General features: G+C 46.9%; 1 protein-coding gene across 1 annotated transcript in view; it reads right to left on the bottom strand.

Moving 5' to 3' along the window:
- Window positions 1–16,558: 16,558 nt before the first annotated feature.
- LOC135554301 (insulin-like growth factor 1 receptor) overlaps window positions 16,559–21,646 on the bottom strand; it is a 103,723-nt gene continuing 98,635 nt past the window's right edge. Inside the window, exon 22 of the mRNA XM_064986527.1 lies at window positions 16,559–17,273. Coding sequence (XP_064842599.1) covers window positions 16,652–17,273 — 622 coding nt within the window. The 3' untranslated portion in view covers window positions 16,559–16,651. The remainder of the gene's footprint in view (window positions 17,274–21,646) is intronic.

Here is a 21,646-nt window from a genome sequence, read left to right as displayed (position 1 = left end):
AGAAACTGATCTGAAGGATGATCAATGGAAACAGGATGCACCTGAGATCAATTTAGTCTCATAGCAAAGGTATGAATACGTATGTTTTAATAAATTAGCAAACATGTCTAAAAAACTGAGCTTTGTCATTATGGGGAGTTGTGTGTAGATTGCTGAGGAAATTGTTTAATTTAATCCATTTTAGAAAAAGGCTTGTAATTTAACAAAATGTGGAAAAAGTCAAGGGGTCTGAATACATTTCGAATGCACTGTAGGTCCTGGATGACAGGAAGCTTTGACCCAGTGATGTACTGGGCCATACACACTACCCTCTGTAGCGTCAAACAATCGGATACCAGGCGATGATGCAATCGGTCAGGATGCTCTCGATGGTGCAGCTGTAGAAGTTTTGAGGATCTGGGGAACCTTGCCAAATCTTTTCAGTCTCCTGAGGGGAAAGGTGTTGTTGTGCCCTCTTCACGAGTGTGTTTGGACCATAAGTTTGTTGGTGATGTGGACACCAAGGAACTTAAAGATCTCAACCTGCTACACTACAGCACCGTCGATGTGAAAGGGGTGTGTTCAGCCCTCCTTTTCCTGTAGACCACGATCATCTCCCTTGTCTTGCTCACATTGAGGGAGAGGTTGTTGTCCTGGCTCCACACTGCCAGGTCTCTGACCTCCTCCTTATAGGCTGTTTCATCCTTGTCGATGATCAGGCCTACCACTTGTGTCGTAAGCAAACTTAATGGTGTTGGAGTCGTGCTTTCCACACAGTCGTGGGTGAACAGGGAATACAGGAGGGGACTAAGCATGCACCCTGAGGGGCCCCCGTGTTGAGGATCAGCGTGGCAGGGATGTTGTTGCCTGTATTGACGTGGCAGATGTGTTGTAACCTACCCTTACCACATGGGAGGCGGCCCGTCAGGAAGTCCTTGATCCAGTTGCAGAGGGAGGTGTTTAGTCCCAGGGTCCTTCGCTTAGTGATGTGCTGTGTGGGCACTATGGTGTTGATCGCTGAACTGTAGTCAATGAATAGCATTCTCACATACAGTGGCAAGAAAAAGTATGTGAACCCTTTGGAATTACCTGGATTTCTGCATAAATTGGTAAAAATTTGATCTGACCATCTATGTCAGGACACACAGTGTGCTTAAACTAATAACACGCAAATTCTTGTATTTTTCTTGTCTATATTGAATAAATTGTTTAAACATTCAGTGTAGGTTGGAAAAGTATGTGAACCCTTAGGCTAATGACTTCTCCAAAAGCTACGTGGAGTCATGGGTCAGCTAACCTGGAGTCCAATCAATGAGACGAGATGTTGGTTAGAGTTACCCTGCCCTATACAAAACACTCACAAAATTTGAGTTTGTTATTCACAAGAAGCATTACCTGATGTGAACCATGCCTCGAACAAAAGATCTCTCAGAAGACCCAAGATTAAGAAAAGCCTTGATGTTCATCAGTCCACAGTAAGACAAATTGTCTAGTTCAGCACTGTTGCTACTCTCCCTAGGAGTGGCCGTCCTGCAAAGATGACTGCAAGAGCACAGCGCAGAATGCCCAATGAGGTTAAGAAGAATCCTAGTGTCAGCTCAAGATTTAGACATCTCTGGAACATGCTATCATCTCTGTTGACGAGTCTACAATACGTGAAACACTAAACAAGAATAGTGTTCATGGGAGGACACCACGGAAGAAGCCACTGCTGTGCAAAAAAACCCATTGCTGCACGTCTGAAGTTCGCAAAAGAGCACCTGGATGTTCCACAGCGTTACTGGCAAATATTCTGTGGACAGATAAAATTAAAGTTGTGTTGTTTGGAAGGAACAAACAACACTATGTGTGGAGAACAAAAGACACAGCACACCAACATCAAAACCTCATCCCAACTGTAAAGTATGGTGGAGGGAGCATCATGGTTTGGGGCTGCTTTGCTGCCTCAGGGTCTGGACAGCTTGCTATCGTCAAAAGAAAAACAAATTCCCAAGTTTATCAAGACATTTTGCAGGAGAATGTAAGGCTATCAGTCCTGACCTCAACCCGATTGAGATGCTGTGGCATGAACTCAAGAGCAGTTCACACCAGACATCCCAAGAATATTGCTGAACTGAAACAGTTTTGTAAAGAAGAATGGTCCAAAATTCCTCCTGACCGTTGTGCAGGTCTGATCCGCAACTACAAAAAAACATTTGGTTGAGGTTATTGCTTCCAAAAGGAGGGTCAACCAGTTATTAAATCCAAGGGTGCACATACTTTTCCACCCTGCACTGTGAATGTTTACATGCTGTGTAATCAATAGACACAAACGTATAATTGTGTTATTAGTTTAAGCAGACTGTCTATTGTTGTGACTAAGATCAATTTTTATGACCAATTTAAGCAGATATCCAGGTAATTCCAAAGGGTTCACATACTTATTCTTGACACAGTAGATGTTCCTCATGTCCAGGTGGGAAAGGGCAATGTGGAGTGCGATTGAGATTGCGTCATCTGTGGATCTGTTGGGGCGGTATGCGAATTGGAGTGGGTCTAAGGTTTCCGGGATGATGGTGTTGATGTGAGCCATGACCAGCCTTTCAAAGTACTTCATGGCTACCGACGTAAGGGCTATGGGGCTGTAGTCATTTAGGCAGGTTACCTTCGCTTTCTTGGGCAAAGGGACTATGGTGGTCTGCTTGAAACATGTAGGTATTACAGACTCGGTCAGGGAGAGGTTGAAAATGTCAGTGAAGACACTTGCCAGTTGGTCAGCACATGCTCAGAGTACATGTCCTGGTAATCTGTCTGGCCCCGCGGACTTGTGAATGGTGACCTGATCACACGGTTGTCCAGAACAGCTGGTGGTCTCATGCATGCTTCAGTGTTGCTTGCCTCGAAGAGAGCAGAAAAGGCATTTAGCTTGTCTGGTAGGCTCGTGTCACTGGGCAGCTCGTGGCTGGGTTTCCCTTTGTAGTCTGTAATAGTTTTCAAGACCTGCCACATCCTGAGGAACGTCAGAGCCAGTGGAGTAAGATTCAATCATAGTCCTGTATTGATGCTTTGCCTGTTTGATGGTTTGTCTGAGGGCATAGTGGAATTTCTTATAAACAACAGGATTAGTGTCCTGCTCCTTGAAAGCGGCAGCTCTAGCCTTTAGCTCGGTGCGGATGTGGCCTGTAATCCATGGATTCTGGTTGGGATATGTACCTACTATCACTTTGGGGACAATGTCCTTTAACGTTGCATACGCATCATCTGACCACTTCCGTATTGAGCGAGTCACTGGTACTTCCTGCTTTAGTTTTTGCTTGTAAGCAGGAATCAGGAGGATAGAATTATGGTCAGATTTGTCAAATGGAGGGAGAGTTTTGTATGTGTCTGTGGAGTAAAGGTGGTTTAGTTTTTCCCCCTTTGGTTGCACATTTGACATGCTGGTAGAAATGAGGTCAAACTGATTTAAATTTCCCTGCATTAAAGTCCCCGACCACTAGGAGCGCTGCGTCTGGATGAGCATTTTCTTGTTTGCTTATGGCCGTATACAGCTCATTGAGTGCGGACTTAGTGCCAGCATCGGTTTGTGGTGGTAGATGGGGGTGGCAGTAGCAGCTCATCATTTGATCTAGTAATGGGGGTAGTTGTGGCAGTAGCAGCACATTATTTGATCTAGTAATGGGGGTAGATGTGGCAGTAGCAGCAGGATTATTTGATCTAGTAATGGGGGTAGATGTGGCAGTAGTAGTTAATTATTTGATCTAGTAATGGGGCGTAGATGTGGCAGCTCATTATTTGATCTAGTAATGGGGGGTAGATGTGGCAGCTCATTAGATCTAGTTATGGGGGGTAGATGTGGCAGTAGCAGTTAATTATTTGATCTAGTATGGGGGTAGATGTGGCAGCTCATTATTTGATCTAGTAATGGGGGGTAGATGTGGCAGCTCATTATTTGATCTAGTAATGGGGTAGGTATGGCAGTAGGAGCAAATTATTTGATCTAGTAATGAGGGGTAGATGTGGCAGCTCATTATTTCATCTAGTAATGGGGGGTAGATATGGCAGCTCATGATTTGATCTAGTAATGGGGGAAGATGTGGCAGCTCATTACTTGATCTAGTAATGGGGGGGGGTGGAAGCTCATTATTTGATCTATTTATGGGGGGCAGATGTGGCAGCTCATTATTTGATCTAGTAATGGGGGGTAGATGTGGCAGCTCATTAGTTGATCTAGTAATGGGGGGGTAGATATGGCAGCTCATGATTTGATCTAGTAATGGGGGGTAGATGTGGCAGCTCATTATTTGATCTAGTAATGGGGGTAGATATGGCAGGAGCAGCTCATTATTTGATCTAGTAATGGGGGGTAGATGTGGCAGCTCATTATTTGATCTAGTAATGGGGGGTAGATATGGCAGCTCATGATTTGATCTAGTAATGGGGGTAGATATGGCAGGAGCAGCTCATTATTTGATCTAGTAATGGGGGGTAGATGTGGCAGCTCATTATTTGATCTAGTAATGGGGGGGGGGGTAGATATGGCAGCTCATTATTTGATCTAGTAATGGGGGTAGAAGTGGCAGCTCATTAGATCTAGTTATGGGGGGAGGGGGTAGATGTGGCAGTCGCAGCTAATTATTTGATCTAGTATGGGGGGTAGATGTGGCAGCTCATTATTTCATCTAGTAATGGGGGGTAGATGTGGCAGCTCATTATTTGATCTAGTAATGGGGGGGGGTAGATATGGCAGTAGCAGCTCATTATTTGATCTAGTAATGGGGGGTAGACGTGGCGGCTCATTATTTGATCTAGTAATGGGGGGATATAAGTGGCAGCTCATTATTTGATCTAGTAATGGGTGTAGATGTGGCAGTAGCAGCTCATTATTTGATCTAGTAATGGGGGTAGATGTGGCAGCTCATTATTTCATCTAGTAATGGGGGTAGATATGGCAGTAGCAGCTCATTATTTGATCTAGTAATGGGGGGTAGATGTGGCAGCTCATTATTTGATCTAGTAATGGGGTAGATATGGCAGTAGGAGCTAATTATTTGATCTAGTATGGGGGGTAGATGTGGCAGCTCATTATTTCATCTAGTAATGGGGTAGATATGGCAGCTCATTATTTCATCTAGTAATGGGGTAGATATTGCAGTAGCAGCTCATTATTTGATCTAGTAATGGGGGGGGTAGATATGGCAGCTCATTAGATCTAGTTATGGGGGGATAGATGTGGCAGTAGCAGCTAATTATTTGATCTAGTATGGGGGTAGATGTGGCAGCTCATGATTTGATCTAGTAATGGGGGGTAGATGTGGCAGGTCATTACTTGATCTAGTAATGGGGGGGTGGAAGCTCATTATTTGATCTATTTATGGGGGGCAGATGTGGCAGCTCATTATTTGATCTAGTAATGGGGGGGTAGATGTGGCAGCTCATTATTTGATCTAGTAATGGGGGGTAGATATGGCAGTAGCAGCTCATTATTTGATCTAGTAATGGGGTAGACGTGGCAGCTCATTATTTGATCTAGTAATGGGGGGATATAAGTGGCAGCTCATTATTTGATCTAGTAATGGGTGTAGATGTGGCAGTAGCAGCTCATTATTTGATCTAGTAATGGGGGGTAGATGTGGCAGCTCATTATTTCATCTAGTAATGGGGGGATATAAGTGGCAGCTCATTATTTGATCTAGTATGGGTGTAGATGTGGCAGTAGCAGCTCATTATTTGATCTAGTAATGGGGGGTAGATGTGGCAGCTCATTATTTGATCTAGTAATGGGGGGTAGATATGGCAGCTCATGATTTGATCTAGTAATGGTTGTAGATATGGCAGCAGCAGCTCATTATTTGATCTAGTAATGGGGGGTAGATGTGGCAGCTCAGTATTTGATCTAGTAATGGGGGTAGATGTGGCAGCTCATTAGATCTAGTTATGGGGGTAGATGTGGCAGCTCATTAGATCTAGTTATGGGGGGGTAGATGTGGCAGTAGCAGCTAATTATTTGATCTAGTAATGGGGGGATATAAGTGGCAGCTCATTATTTGATCTAGTAATGGGTGTAGATGTGGCAGTAGCAGCTCATTATTTGATCTAGTAATGGGGGTAGATGTGGCAGCTCATTATTTAATTTAGTAATGGGGGGTAGATGTGGCAGCTCATTATTTCATCTAGTAATGGGGGGTAGATATGGCAGTAGCAGCTCATTATTTGATCTAGTAATGGGGGGTAGATGTGGCAGCTCATTGTTTCATCTAGTAATGGGGTAGATATGGCAGTAGGAGCTAATTATTTGATCTAGTATGGGGGGGTAGATGTGGCAGCTCATTATTTCATCTAGTAATGGGGGGGTAGATGTGGCAGCTCATTATTTGATCTAGTAATGGGGGGTAGATGTGGCAGCTCATTATTTCATCTAGTAATGGGGGTAGATATGGCAGTAGGAGCTAATTATTTGATCTAGTATGGGGGTAGATGTGGCAGCTCATTATTTCATCTAGTAATGGGGGTAGATGTGGCAGCTCATTATTTGATCTAGTAATGGTGGGTAGATATGGCAGTAGCAGCTCATTATTTGATCTAGTAATGGGGGGTAGATGTGGCAGCTCATTAATTGATCTAGTAATGGGGGGATATATGTGGCAGCTCATTATTTGATCTAGTAATGGTGGGGTAGATATGGCAGCTCATGATTTGATCTAGTAATGGGGGTAGATGTGGCAGCTCATTATTTGATCTAGTAATGGGGGTAGATATGGCAGTAGGAGCTAATTATTTGATCTAGTATGGGGGGTAGATGTGGCAGCTCATTATTTCATCTAGTAATGGGGGGTAGATATGGCAGTAGCAGCTCATTATTTGATCTAGTAATGGGGGGTAGATGTGGCAGCTCATTAATTGATCTAGTAATGGGGGGATAGATGTGGCAGCTCATTATTTGATCTAGTAATGGGGGGGTAGATATGGCAGCTCATGATTTGATCTAGTAATGGGGGGTAGATGTGGCAGCTCATTATTTGATCTAGTAATGGGGGTAGATATGGCAGGAGCAGCTCATTATTTGATCTAGTAATGGGGGGTAGATGTGGCAGCTCATTATTTGATCTACTAATGGGGGTAGATATGGCAGCTCATGATTTGATCTAGTAATGGGGGTAGATATGGCAGGAGCAGCTCATTATTTGATCTAGTAATGGGGGGTAGATGTGGCAGCTCATTATTTGATCTAGTAATGGGGGGTAGATATGGCAGCTCATTATTTGATCTAGTAATGGGAGTAGATGTGGCAGCTCATTAGATCTAGTTATGGGGGAGGGGGTAGATGTGGCAGTCGCAGCTAATTATTTGATCTAGTATGGGGGTAGATGTGGCAGCTCATTATTTCATCTAGTAATGGGGGTAGATGTGGCAGCTCATTATTTGATCTAGTAATGGGGTAGATATGGCAGTAGCAGCTCATTATTTGATCTAGTAATGGGGGGGGGGTAGATATGGCAGCTCATTATTTGATCTAGTAATGGGAGTAGATGTGGCAGCTCATTAGATCTAGTTATGGGGGGAGGGGGTAGATGTGGCAGTCGCAGCTAATTATTTGATCTAGTATGGGGGGTAGATGTGGCAGCTCATTATTTCATCTAGTAATGGGGGGTAGATGTGGCAGCTCATTATTTGATCTAGTAATGGGGTAGATATGGCAGTAGCAGCTCATTATTTCATCTAGTAATGGGGGTAGATATGGCAGTAGCAGCTCATTATTTGATCTAGTAATGGGGGGTAGATGTGGCAGTAGGAGCTAATTATTTGATCTAGTATGGGGGGTAGATGTGGCAGCTCATTATTTCATCTAGTAATGGGGTAGATATTGCAGTAGCAGCTCATTATTTGATCTAGTAATGGGGGGGGGTAGATATGGCAGCTCATTAGATCTAGTTATGGGGGGGGGTAGATGTGGCAGTAGCAGCTAATTATTTGATCTAGTATGGGGGTAGATGTGGCAGCTCATTATTTGATCTAGTAATGGGGGGGGGGGTAGATGTGGCAGCTCATTATTTTATCTAGTAATGGGGGGTAGATGTGGCAGCTCATTATTTGATCTAGTAATGGGGGGGTAGATATGGCAGGAGCAGCTTATTATTTGATCTAGTAATGGGGGGTAGATGTGGCAGCTCATTATTTGATCTAGTAATGGGGGGTAGATATGGCAGCTCATGATTTGATCTAGTAATGGGGGTAGATATGACAGGAGCAGCTCATTATTTGATCTAGTAATGGGGGGTAGATGTGGCAGCTCATTATTTGATCTAGTAATGGGGGTAGATGTGGCAGCTCATTAGATCTAGTTATGGGGGGAGGGGGTAGATGTCGCAGCTAATTATTTGATCTAGTATGGGGGGGTAGATGTGGCAGCTCATTATTTCATCTAGTAATGGGGGGGTAGATGTGGCAGCTCATTATTTGATCTAGTAATGGGGTAGATATGGCAGTAGCAGCTCATTATTTGATCTAGTAATGGGGGGGTAGATATGTCAGTAACAGCTCATTATTTCATCTAGTAATGGGGTAGATGTGGCAGTTCATTATTTGATCTAGTAATGGGGGTAGATATGGCAGCTCATGATTTGATCTAGTAATGGGGTAGATATGGCAGTAGGAGCTCATTATTTGATCTAGTAATGGGGGTAGATGTGGCAGCTCATTAGATCTAGTTATGGGGGAGGGGGTAGATGTGGCAGTCGCAGCTAATTATTTGATCTAGTATGGGGGTAGATGTGGCAGCTCATTAGATCTAGTTATGGGGGGGGGGTAGATGTGGCAGTCGCAGCTAATTATTTGATCTAGTATGGGGGGGTAGATGTGGCAGCTCATTATTTGATCTAGTAATGGGGGGTAGATGTGGCAGCTCATTATTTGATCTAGTAATGGGGGGTAGATGTGGCAGCTCATTATTTGATCTAGTAATGGGGGGTAGATGTGGCAGCTCATTATTTCATCTAGAATTGGGGGTAGATGTGGCAGCTCATTATTTGATCTAGTAATGGGGGGTAGATATGGCAGTAGCAGCTTATTATTTGATCTAGTATGGGGGGTAGATATGGCAGCTCATTATTTGATCTGGTAATGGGGTAGATATGGCAGTAGCAGCTCATTATTTAATCTAGTAATGGGGGGTAGATATGGCAGCTCATTATTTGATCTGGTAATGGGGGGTTGATATGGCAGCTCATTATTTGATCTTGTAATGGGGGGTAGATGTGGCAGCTCATTATTTGATCTAGTAATGGGGGGTAGATGTGGCAGCTTATTATTTGATCTCGTTATGGGGGGTTGATGTGGCAGCTCATTATTTGATCTTGTAATGGGGGTAGATGTGGCAGCTCATTATTTGATCTAGTAATGGGGGGTTGATATGGCAGCTCATTATTTGATCTTGTAATGGGGGGTAGATGTGGCAGCTCATTATTTGATCTAGTAATGGGGGGTAGATGTGGCAGCTTATTATTTGATCTCGTTATGGGGGGTAGATGTGGCAGCTTATTATTTGATCTCGTTATGGGGGGTTGATGTGGCAGCTCATTATTTGATCTTGTAATGGGGGTAGATGTGGCAGCTCACTATTTGATCTAGTAATGGGGGGTTGATATGGCAGCTCATTATTTGATCTTGTAATGGGGGTAGATGTAGCAGCTCATTATTTGATCTAGTAATGGGGGGTAGATATGGCAGCTCATGATTTTATCTAGTAATGGGGGTAGATATGGCAGTAGCAGCTCATTATTTGATCTAGTAATGGGGGGTAGATGTGGCAGCTCATTATTTGATCTAGTAATGGGGGGTGGGGTAGATATGGCAGCTCATTATTTGATCTAGTAATGGGGGGGTAGATGTGGCAGCTCATTATTTGATCTAGTAATGGGGGTAGATGTAGCAGCTCATGATTTGATCTCGTAATGGGGGTAGATGTGGCAGCTCATTATTTGATCGAGTAATGGGAGGGTAGATATGGCAGCTCATGATTTGATCTATTAATCGGGGTAGATATGGCAGTAGCATCTCATTATTTGATCTAGTAATGGGGGTAGATGTGGCAGCTCATTATTTTATCTAGTAATGTGGGTAGATGTGGCAGCTCATTAGATCTAGTAATGGGGGGGGTGGTAGATGTGGCAGTCGCAGCTAATTATTTGACCTTGTATGGGGGTAGATGTGGCAGCTCATTATTTGATCTAGTAATGGGGGTGGGTAGATGTGGCAGCTCATTATTTGATCTAGTAATGGGGGTAGATATGGCAGTAGCAGCTCATTATTTGATCTAGTAATGGGGGTAGATGTGGCAGCTCATTATTTGATCTAGTAATGGGGGGTAGATATGGCAGCTCATGATTTGATCTAGTAATGGGGGTATATATGGCAGTAGCAGCTCATGATTTGATCTAGTAATGGGGGTAGATGTGGCAGCTCATGATTTGATCTAGTAATGGGGGTAGATGTGGCAGCTCATGATTTGATCTAGTAATGGGGGTAGATGTGGCAGCTCATGATTTGATCTAGTAATGGGGGTAGATATGGCAGCTCATTATTTGATCTAGTAATGGGGGTAGATGTGGCAGCTCATTATTTGATCAGTAATGGGGGGATATGTCAGTATCTCTTTCCTCCATTAAGGACTTGGGGGGGGGTCTTTCTCTGTCCTTCATTCAGGAAAGACAACAGTTAGGAATACTGTCACTAAACCTCTAAGAAACGAAAATAAAAAGCTATCTTTCCGGCAAAAACAACAATGTATTGGTGAAAACAAATGTAACGCTTTGGACAATATGTGGCAAAACAGCATATCTTTATGAGTTAAAGAGAAACAATGATGTTTCATATGAATGAATTGTTTGAGAAATACAACAACCACAAGAACAATGGACTGTAGTGGAAACGAGAGTAAAACAATCAACCTGAACGATTCATTTTTATATAGATATATTATAACCACAAGAAAAATAAAGAATTAAATAGCAGCTTCTGTACAGACAATTACTTAGAAGAACATAAACAGTGATGTGTATGAACATGTTCTGAGGTCTAACTACACCAAATATACAAAAGTATGTGGACACCCCTTCAAATGAGTGGATTCAGCTCATTTCAGCCACACCCATTGCTGACATGTATAAAATTCACCACACAGCCATGCAATCTCCATAGCTCAACATTGGCAGTAGCATGGCCCTTACTGAAGAGCTCAGTGACTTTCAACGTGGCACCGTCATAGGATGCCACCTTTCCAACAAGTCAGTTTGTCAAATATCTGTCCTGCTGGAGCTGCCCCGGTCAACTGTAAGTGCTGTTATTGTGAAGTGGAAACGTCTAGGAGCAACAACGGCTCAGCCACGAAGTGGTAGGCCACACTAGCTCACAGAATGGGACCGCCGAGTGCTGAAGCAGGTAGCGCGTTTAAAAACACTCAGTACCGAGTTCCAAACTGCCTCTGGAAGCAACATCAGCACAAGAACTGTTTCTTCGGGAGCATCATGAAATGGGTTTCCATGGCTGAGCAGCCGCACACAAGCCTAAGATCACCATGCACAATGCCAAGTGTCGGCTGGAGATGTGTAAGGCTCACCGCCATTGAGCAGTGGACACACATTCTCTGGAGTGATGAATCGCGATTCATCATCTGGCAGTTCGACAGACAATCTGGGTTTGGCCGATGCCAGGTAACGCTACCTGCTCGAATGCATAGTGCCAACTGTAAAGTTTGGTGGATGAGGAATAACAGTCTGGGGCTGTTTTTCATGGTTCGGGGTAGGGCCCTTAGTTCCAGTTAACAGAAATCTTAATGCTACAGCATACAATGACATTCTAGATGATTACGTGCTTCCAACTTTGTGGTAACAGTTTGGGGAAGGCCCTTTCCTGTTTCAGCATGACAATGCCCCCGTGCACAAAGTGAGGTCCATACAGAAATGGTTTGTTGAGATCGATGTGGAAGAACTTGACCGGCCTGCGCAGAGCCCTGACCTTAATCCCATTGGGATGCCGACTGCTAGCCAGGCCTAATCGCCCAACATCAGTGCCCGACCTCACTAATGCTCTTGTGGCTGAATGGAAGCAAGTCCCAGCAGCAATGTACCATCATCTAGTGGAAAGCCTTCCCAGAAGAGTGGAGGCTGTTATAGCAGCAATGTTCCAACATCTAGTGGAAAGCCTTCCCAGAACAGTGGAGGCTGTTATAGCAGCAGAAGGGGGACCAACTCCATATTAATGCCCATCATTTTGAAATTAGATGTTTGACGAGCAGGTGTCCACATACTGTTGGTGATGTAGTGAACAACTGTAAGAACAATGGAGAAATGTTCTGAATCTTAGAGCGGAGACTACAGTGTAAATATATACCTGCTGTGTACAGCAATGTCTCCCTCCCTCCATACTACTGAACTGAAGACAACTCCTGTCTGGCCCTACTCCCTTCATACTACTGGACTGGAGCCATACATCCGGTCAGAGGAACTAAGCATATGGAGCCACACATCCGGTCAGAGGAACTAAGCATATGGAGCCACACATCCGGTCAGAGGAACTAAGCATATGGAGCCACACATCCGGTCAGAGGAACTAAGCATATGGAGCCATACACCCGGTCAGAGGAACTAAGCATATGGAGCCATACATCCGGTCAGAGGAACTAAGCATATGGAGCCATACATCCGGTCAGAGGAACTAAGCATATGGAGCCATACATCCGGTCAGAGGAACTAAGCATATGGAGCCATACACCCGGTCAGAGGAACTAAGCATATGGAGCCATACACCCGGTCAGAGGAACTAAGCATATGGAGCCATACATCCGGTCAGAGGAACTAAGCATATGGAGCCATACATCCGGTCAGAGGAACTAAGCATATGGAGCCACACATCCGGTCAGAGGAACTAAGCATATGGAGCCATACATCCGGTCAGAGGAACTAAGAATATGGAGCCATACATCCGGTCAGAGGAACTAAGCATATGGAGCCATACATCCGGTCAGAGGAACTAAGCATATGGAGCCACACATCCGGTCAGAGGAACTAAGAATATGGAGCCATACATCCGGTCAGAGGAACTAAGCATATGGAGCCATACATCCGGTCAGAGAAACTAAGCATATGGAGCCATACATCCGGTCAGAGGAACTAAGCATATGGAGCCATACATCCGGTCAGAGGAACTAAGAAGGGAACTGAAGGACTGGATAAAACAACCTCCCATTGATCACAATCCTTTAAGATACAAAATAATTTAGTCATGTCTTGCAGGCCTAGGAGACGACAAGTAGTTTACACTAGTGTCAGAATGATTCCTTTCAATCACAGACAAGACAAAGGGAGAAGACGTAGTTCACACTAGTGTCAGAATGATTCCTGTCAATCACAGACAAGACAAAGGGAGAAGACGTAGTTTACACTAGTGTCAGAATGATTCCTGTCAATCACAGACAAGACAAAGGGAGAAGACGTAGTTTACACTAGTGTCAGAATGATTCCTGTCAATCACAGACAAGACAAAGGGAGAAGACGTAGTTTACACTAGTGTCAGAATGATTCCTGTCAATCACAGACAAGACAAAGGGAGAAGACGTAGTTCACACTAGTGTCAGAATGATTCCTGTCAATCACAGACAAGACAAAGGGAGAAGACGTAGTTTACACTAGTGTCAGAATGATTCCTGTCAATCACAGACAAGACAAAGGGAGAAGACGTAGTTCACACTAGTGTCAGAATGATTCCTGTCAATCACAGACAAGACAAAGGGAGAAGACGTAGTTTACACTAGTGTCAGAATGATTCCTGTCAATCACAGACAAGACAAAGGGAGAAGACGTAGTTCACACTAGTGTCAGAATGATTCCTGTCAATCACAGACAAGACAAAGGGAGAAGACGTAGTTCACACTAGTGTCAGAATGATTCCTGTCAATCACAGACAAGACAAAGGGAGAAGACGTAGTTCACACTAGTGTCAGAATGATTCCTGTCAATCACAGACAAGACAAAGGGAGAAGACGTAGTTCACACTAGTGTCAGAATGATTCCTGTCAATCACAGACAAGACAAAGGGAGAAGACGTAGTTCACACCAGACAACTAATCATCATCAGTGGTGACCATCTTGTCCCAGTCCAACAGAGGATCATGTCTGTCCATCCACTGATATACAACACAGACACAGAGACAGACAGCGCTTGACCGTTGACGTGGCTTCCAGACAGAAGATAAAACATTTACCTCACAATAATAATAATGCCCCCCAATATTACACAGTGAGCCAACCAACCAACCATCAAAGGCTGTCTCCATTTGGGGATATTTAGAAAAACTAATAGAAAACACACTATATATATATATATATATATATATAGTGTACCATCTCAGTACCTGTATAAAGTTTAGAACACCTAGTCATTCCAGGGTATTTCTTTATTTTTACTATTTTCTACATTGTAGAATAATAGTGAAGAAATCTAAACTATGAAATAACACATGGAATCATGTCATAACCCAAAAAAGAGAGAGTTCAAAATATATTTTATTTTTGAGATTCTTCAAATAGCCACCCTTTTGCCTTGATGACAGCTTTGCATTCTCTCAACCAGCTTCATGAGGTAATCACCTGGAATGCATTTCAATTAACAGGTGTGCCTTGTTAAAAGTTATTTTTGTGGAATTTCTTTCCTTCTTAATGCGTTTGAGCCAATCAGTTGTGTTGTGACAAGGTAGGGTTGGTATACAGAAGATATCCCTATCTGGTAAAAGACCAAGTCCATATTATGGCAAGAACAGCTCAAATAAGCAAAGAGAAACGACAGTCCATCATTAATTTAAGGCATGAAGGTCAGTCAATATGGAACATTTCAAAAAAAGTTTCTTCAAGTGCAGTCGCAAAAACCATCATTCAATATGATGAAACTGGCTCTAATGAGGACCTCCACAGGAAAGGAAGGACCCAGAGTTACCTCTACTGCAGAGGATAAGTTCATTAGAGTTGACTGTCTCTCATGAGGACCGCCACTGGAAAGGAAGACCCAGAGTTAACTCTACTGCAGAGGATAAGTTCATTAGAGTTACCAGCCTCACGAACAGACACATCTCAACATCAACTGTTTAGAGGAGACTGTGTGAATCAGGACTTCATGGTCGAATTGATGCAAAGAAACCACTACTAAAAGCCACCAATAGGAAGAAGAGACTTGCTTCGGCCAAGGAACATGACCAATGGACATTAAACCGGTGGAAATCTTTGGTCGGATGAGTCCAAATTTGAGATTTTTGGTTCCAACCGCCGTGTCTTTGTGCGATGCAGAGTAGATGAACGGATGATCTCCGCATATGTGGTTCCCACCGTGAAGCATGGAGGAGGTAGTGTGATGGATTCTGCAGCGATACACCATCCCATCTGGTTTGGGCTTAGTGGGACTATCATTTGTTTTTCAACAGGACAATGACCCAACACACCTTCAGGCTGTGTAAGGGCTATATGACCAAGGAGAGTGGTGGAGTGCTGCATCAGATGACCTGGCCTCCACAATCACCCGACCTCAACCCAATTGAGATGGTTTGGGGTGAGTTGGACCACCGAGTGAAGGAAAAGCAGCCAACACGTGCTCAGCATATGTGGGAACTCCTCCAAGACTGTTGGAAAAGCATTCCTCATGAAGCTGGTTGAGAGAATGCCATGAGTGCAAAGCTGTCATCAAGGCAAAGGGTGGCTACTTTGAAGAATCTCAAATATATTTTGATTTGCTTAACACTTTTTAGACTTTTTCTGGTTTTGATGTCTTCACTATTATTCTACAATGTAGAAATTAGTAAACGTTAAGAAAAACCCTTGAATGAGTAGGTGTGTCCAAACTTTTGACTGGTAGCGGTAACCAGAAACCTTCCTGAACAACGGACTTGCGTTTTATATATAAAGGTAGCTGGGCCTAAAGGAATATATGTAAAAAACACCGTTGTTCAGGTTGTGGTTCAGGGTCCCTCCAGCAGGCCTCAGCAGGAGGTGCTTTATATCAGGCAGTTGATAGAAATGTCAATACAATAACAGAATGAAAAAGTAGGAGTCCCCACCGCAGAGGAGTCCCCACCGCAGAGGAGTCCCACCGCAGAGGAGTCCCCACCGCAGAGGAGTCCCCACCGCAGAGGAGTCCCCACCGCAGAGGAGTCCCCACCGCAGAGGAGTCCCCACCGCAGAGGAGTCCCCACCGCAGAGGAGTCCCCACCGCAGAGGAGTCCCACCGCAGAGGAGTCCCACCGCAGAGGAGTCCCACCGCAGAGGAGTCCCCACCGCAGAGGAGTCCCCACCGCAGAGGAGTCCCCACCGCAGTGGAGTCCCCACCGCAGAGGAGTCCCCACCGCAGAGGAGTCCCCACCGCAGAGGAGTCCCCACCGCAGAGGAGTCCCACCGCAGAGGAGTCCCACCGCAGAGGAGTCCCCACCGCAGAGGAGTCCCCACCGCAGAGGAGTCCCCACCGCAGAGGAGTCCCCACCGCAGAGGAGTCCCCACCGCAGAGGAGTCCCCACCGCAGAGGAGTCCCCACCGCAGAGGAGTCCCCACCGCAGAGGAGTCCCCACCGCAGAGGAGTCCCACCGCAGAGGAGTCCCACCGCATGGGAGTCCACCAAGCTCTTTAGAAAAGAGGGATGAGGGATGGAGAGAGGTCCACTAGGATCAGCAGGCCGAGGACTGTGGGAGGGGCATGGCACGTTCCTTCTTCCTCACTCCGTTCATGTGTGCGTAGGGCGGTGAGTCATTGAAGGCTGGTCGCTGCAGGACCTGGGCGACCGCCTCGGGGCCGTTGGACTCCACCTGTCCTGAAGCCCCTGAGCTCTGGGCTGAGGAGGGGCCAGGGGCCACTCGGGAGCAGCAGGCCTGGCTGGTGGCCCCGAGGGCTGGGGAGCAGGGGGACGAGGGAGCCTGGGGCTGAACCTGCCCAGAGGACTGGGCTGAAGGGGGGGTGGAGCCCAGCGTTAATGGACCGTCGGGGGCCGTGGAGGCTGGTGTCTGTTGGGAGGGGGGAGGAGGGGGCTGGTTGGGCAGGGCGGACCCGGAGGTGGTGGGGGGGCAGGGGATGGGGGGCCGTGAAGAGGCAGCTGGGCCTAAAGGAACATTCTTCATGTTCCCTACCTCCATGTCTAACTCCTCTGCGTCTGGAAGCTTGTTCTCTTCGCTGTAAAAGAAGCTCATCTCTCTGAACGGTGGCTCCAGCTCCTCCTTGATGCTGTTAATGATCTCCAGAAACGATGGACGCATCTTAGGGTTGTACTGCCAACACATACGCATTAACTCAAACCTGGTAGGAGAGAGAGAGAAGTTAGATATTATCTAATGGGTTGTACTGCCAACGCATTAACTCAAACCTGGGGGGAGGGAGGGAGGGAGAGAGAGAGAGAGAGAGAGAGAGAGAGAGAGAGAGAGAGAGAGAGAGAGAGAGAGAGAAAGAGAGAGAGAGAGAGAGAGAGAGAGAGAGAGAGAGAGAGAGAGAGAGAGAGAGAGAGAGAGAGAGAGAGAGAGAGAGAGAGAGAGAGAGAGAGAGAGAGAGAGAGAGAGAGAGAGAGAGAGAGAGAGAGAGAGAGAGAGAGAGAGAGAGAGAGAGAGAGAGAGAGAGAGAGAGAGAGAGAGAGAGAGAGAGAGAGAGAGAGAGAGAGAGAGAGAGAGAGAGAGAGAGAGAGAGAGAGAGAGAGAGAGAGAGAGAGAGAAACCTGAGAGAGAGAGAGAGAGAGAGAGAGAGAGAGAGAGAGAGAGAAGAGAGAGAGAGAGAGAGAGAGAGAGAGAGAGAGAGAGAGAGAGAGAGAGAGAGAGAGAGAGAGAGAGAGAGAGAGAGAGAGAGAGAGAGAGAGAGAGAGAGAGAGAGAGAGAGAGAGAGAGAGAGAGAGAGAGAGAGAGAGAGAGAGAGAGAGAGAGAGAGAGAGAGAGAGAGAGAGAGAGAGAGAGAGAGAGAGAGAGAGAGAGAGAGAGAGAGAGAGAGAGAGAGAGAGAGAGAGAGAGAGAGAGAGAGAGAGAGAGAGAGAGAGAGAGAGAGATTAGATATTATCTAATGGGTTGTACTGCCAACACATTAACTCAAACCTGGTAGGAGAGAGAGAGAGAGAGAGAAGTTAGATATTATCTAATTAGTGCAGGCAGTAGTTCTTTCAATTCAAGCACCAAAACAGTTCACGTTCCATATCTATACATCCACACCATTGTGTGTGTGTGTGCGTGCATGTACAGTAACACTTGTTTTTCAGATAGGGTTGTTTGTGAAGCATTTAAAGTTATATTTCCCCCTCTGGTCAATAGATGGCAGTATACTAGACATTACATCCTCCAGTCAATAGATGGCAGTATACTAGACATTACATCCTCCAGTCAATAGATGGCAGTATACTAGACATTACAGCCTCCAATCAATAGATGGCAGTATACTAGACATTACATCCTCCAGTCAATAGATGGCAGTATAATAGACATTACATCCTCCAGTCAATAGATGGCAGTATACTAGACATTATAGCCTCCAGTCAATAGATGGCAGGATACTAGACATTACAGCCTCCAGTCAATAGATGGCAGTATACTAGACATTACATCCTCTAGTCAATAGATGGAAGTATACTAGACATTACAGCCTCTACAATTCAGAGCCCCAAGCTGCCCCAAACAGAGCCCCAAACAGACTACCGGACTGGCAGAGCCCCAAGCTGCTGGTACCTAACAGACTACCGGACTGGCAGAGCCCCAAGCTGCTGATACCTAACAGACTACCGGACTGGCAGAGCCCCAAGCTGCTGAAACCTAACAGACTACCGGACTGGCAGAGCCCCAAGCTGCTGGTACCTAACAGACTACCGGACTGGCAGAGCCCCAAGCTGCTGATACCTACCAGACTACCGGACTGGCAGAGCCCCAAGCTGCTGATACCTAACAGACTACCGGACTGGCAGAGCCCCAAGCTGCTGATACCTAACAGACTACCGGACTGGCAGAGCCCCAAGCTGCTGATACCTAACAGACTACCGGACTGGCAGAGCCCCAAGCTGCTGGTACCTAACAGACTACCGGACTGGCAGAGCCCCAAGCTGCTGATACCTAACAGACTACCGGACTGGCAGAGCCCCAAGCTGCTGATACCTAACAGACTACCGGACTGGCAGAGCCCCAAGCTGCTGATACCTAACAGACTACCGGACTGGCAGAGCCCCAAGCTGCTGATACCTAACAGACTACCGGACTGGCAGAGCCCCAAGCTGCTGATACCTAACAGACTACCGGACTGGCAGAGCCCCAAGCTGCTGATACCTAACAGACTACCGGACTGGCAGAGCCCCAAGCTGCTGAAACCTAACAGGCTGAACAAACTACCGGACTGGCAGAGCCCCAAGCTGCTGATACCTAACAGACTACCGGACTGGCAGAGCCCCAAGCTGCTGATACCTAACAGACTACCGGACTGGCAGAGCCCCAAGCTGCTGATACCTAACAGACTACCGGACTGGCAGAGCCCCAAGCTGCTGGTACCTAACAGACTACCGGACTGGCAGAGCCCCAAGCTGCTGATACCTAACAGACTACCGGACTGGCAGAGCCCCACGCTGCTGATACCTAACAGACTACCGGACTGGCAGAGCCCCAAGCTGCTGATACCTAACAGACTACCGGACTGGCAGAGCCCCAAGCTGCTGATACCTAACAGACTACCGGACTGGCAGAGCCCCTAACAGACTACCGGACTGGCAGAGCCCCAAGCTGCTGATACCTAACAGACTACCGGACTGGCAGAGCACCAAGCTGCTGATACCTAACAGACTACCGGACTGGCAGAGCCCCAAGCTGCTGATACCTAACAGACTACCGGACTGGCAGAGCCCCAAGCTGCTGATACCTAACAGACTACCGGACTGGCAGAGCCCCTAACAGACTACCGGACTGGCAGAGCCCCAAGCTGCTGATACCTAACAGACTACCGGACTGGCAGAGCCCCAAGCTGCTGATACCTAACAGACTACCGGACTGGCAGAGCCCCAAGCTGCTGATACCTAACAGACTACCGGACTGGCAGAGCCCCAAGCTGCTGATACCTAACAGACTACCGGACTGGCAGAGCCCCAAGCTGCTGATACCTAATAGACTACCGGACTGGCAGAGCCCCAAGCTGCTGATACCTAACAGACTACCGGACTGGCAGAGCCCCAAGCTGCTGATACCTAACAGACTACCGGACTGGCAGAGCCCCAAGCTGCTGATACCTAACAGACTACCGGACTGGCAGAGCCCCAAGCTGCTGATACCTAACAGACTACCGGACTGGCAGAGCCCCAAGCTGCTGATACCTAACAGACTACCGGACTGGCAGAGCCCCAAGCTGCTGATACCTAACAGACTACCGGACTGGCAGAGCCCCAAGCTGCTGATACCTAACAGACTACCGGACTGGCAGAGCCCCAAGCTGCTGATACCTAACAGACTACCGGACTGGCAGAGCCCCAAGCTGCTGATACCTAACAGACTACCGGACTGGCAGAGCCCCAAGCTGCTGATACCTAACAGACTACCGGACTGGCAGAGCCCCAAGCTGCTGATACCTAACAGACTACCGGACTGGCAGAGCCCCAAGCTGCTGATACCTAACAGACTACCGGACTGGCAGAGCCCCAAGCTGCTGATACCTAACAGACTACCGGACTGGCAGAGCCCCAAGCTGCTGATACCTAACAGACTACCGGACTGGCAGAGCCCCAAGCTGCTGATACCTAACAGACTACCGGACTGGCAGAGCCCCACGCTGCTGATACCTAACAGACTACCGGACTGGCAGAGCCCCAAGCTGCTGATACCTAACAGACTACCGGACTGGCAGAGCCCCAAGCTGCTGGTACCTAACAGACTACCGGACTGGCAGAGCCCCAAGCTGCTGATACCTAACAGACTACCGGACTGGCAGAGCCCCAAGCTGCTGATACCTAACAGACTACCGGACTGGCAGAGCATCAAGCTGCTGGTACCTAACAGACTACCGGACTGGCAGAGCCCCACGCTGCTGATACCTAACAGACTACCGGACTGGCAGAGCCCCAAGCTGCTGATACCTAACAGACTACCGGACTGGCAGAGCCCCAAGCTGCTGATACCTAACAGACTACCGGACTGGCAGAGCATCAAGCTGCTGGTACCTAACAGACTACCGGACTGGCAGAGCCCCAAGCTGCTGGTACCTAACAGACTACCGGACTGGCAGAGCCCCAAGCTGCTGATACCTACCAGACTACCAGACTGGCAGAGCCCCAAGCTGCTGATACCTAACAGACTACCGGACTGGCAGAGCCCCAAGCTGCTGATACCTAACAGACTACCGGACTGGCAGAGCCCCAAGCTGCTGATACCTAACAGACTACCGGACTGGCAGAGCCCCAAGCTGCTGGTACCTAACAGACTACCGGACTGGCAGAGCCCCACGCTGCTGATACCTAACAGACTACCGGACTGGCAGAGCCCCAAGCTGCTGGTACCTAACAGACTACCGGACTGGCAGAGCCCCAAGCTGCTGATACCTAACAGACTACCGGACTGGCAGAGCATCAAGCTGCTGGTACCTAACAGACTACCGGACTGGCAGAGCCCCAAGCTGCTGATACCTAACAGACTACCGGACTGGCAGAGCATCAAGCTGCTGGTACCTAACAGACT

The sequence above is a fragment of the Oncorhynchus masou genome, chromosome 2 (assembly GCF_036934945.1).
Source record: "Oncorhynchus masou masou isolate Uvic2021 chromosome 2, UVic_Omas_1.1, whole genome shotgun sequence".
NCBI classification, from domain to species: Eukaryota; Metazoa; Chordata; class Actinopteri; order Salmoniformes; family Salmonidae; genus Oncorhynchus; species Oncorhynchus masou.
The sequence above is the reverse complement of the archived record's forward strand: the minus strand, read 5'-3'. Positions and strand labels throughout refer to the sequence as shown.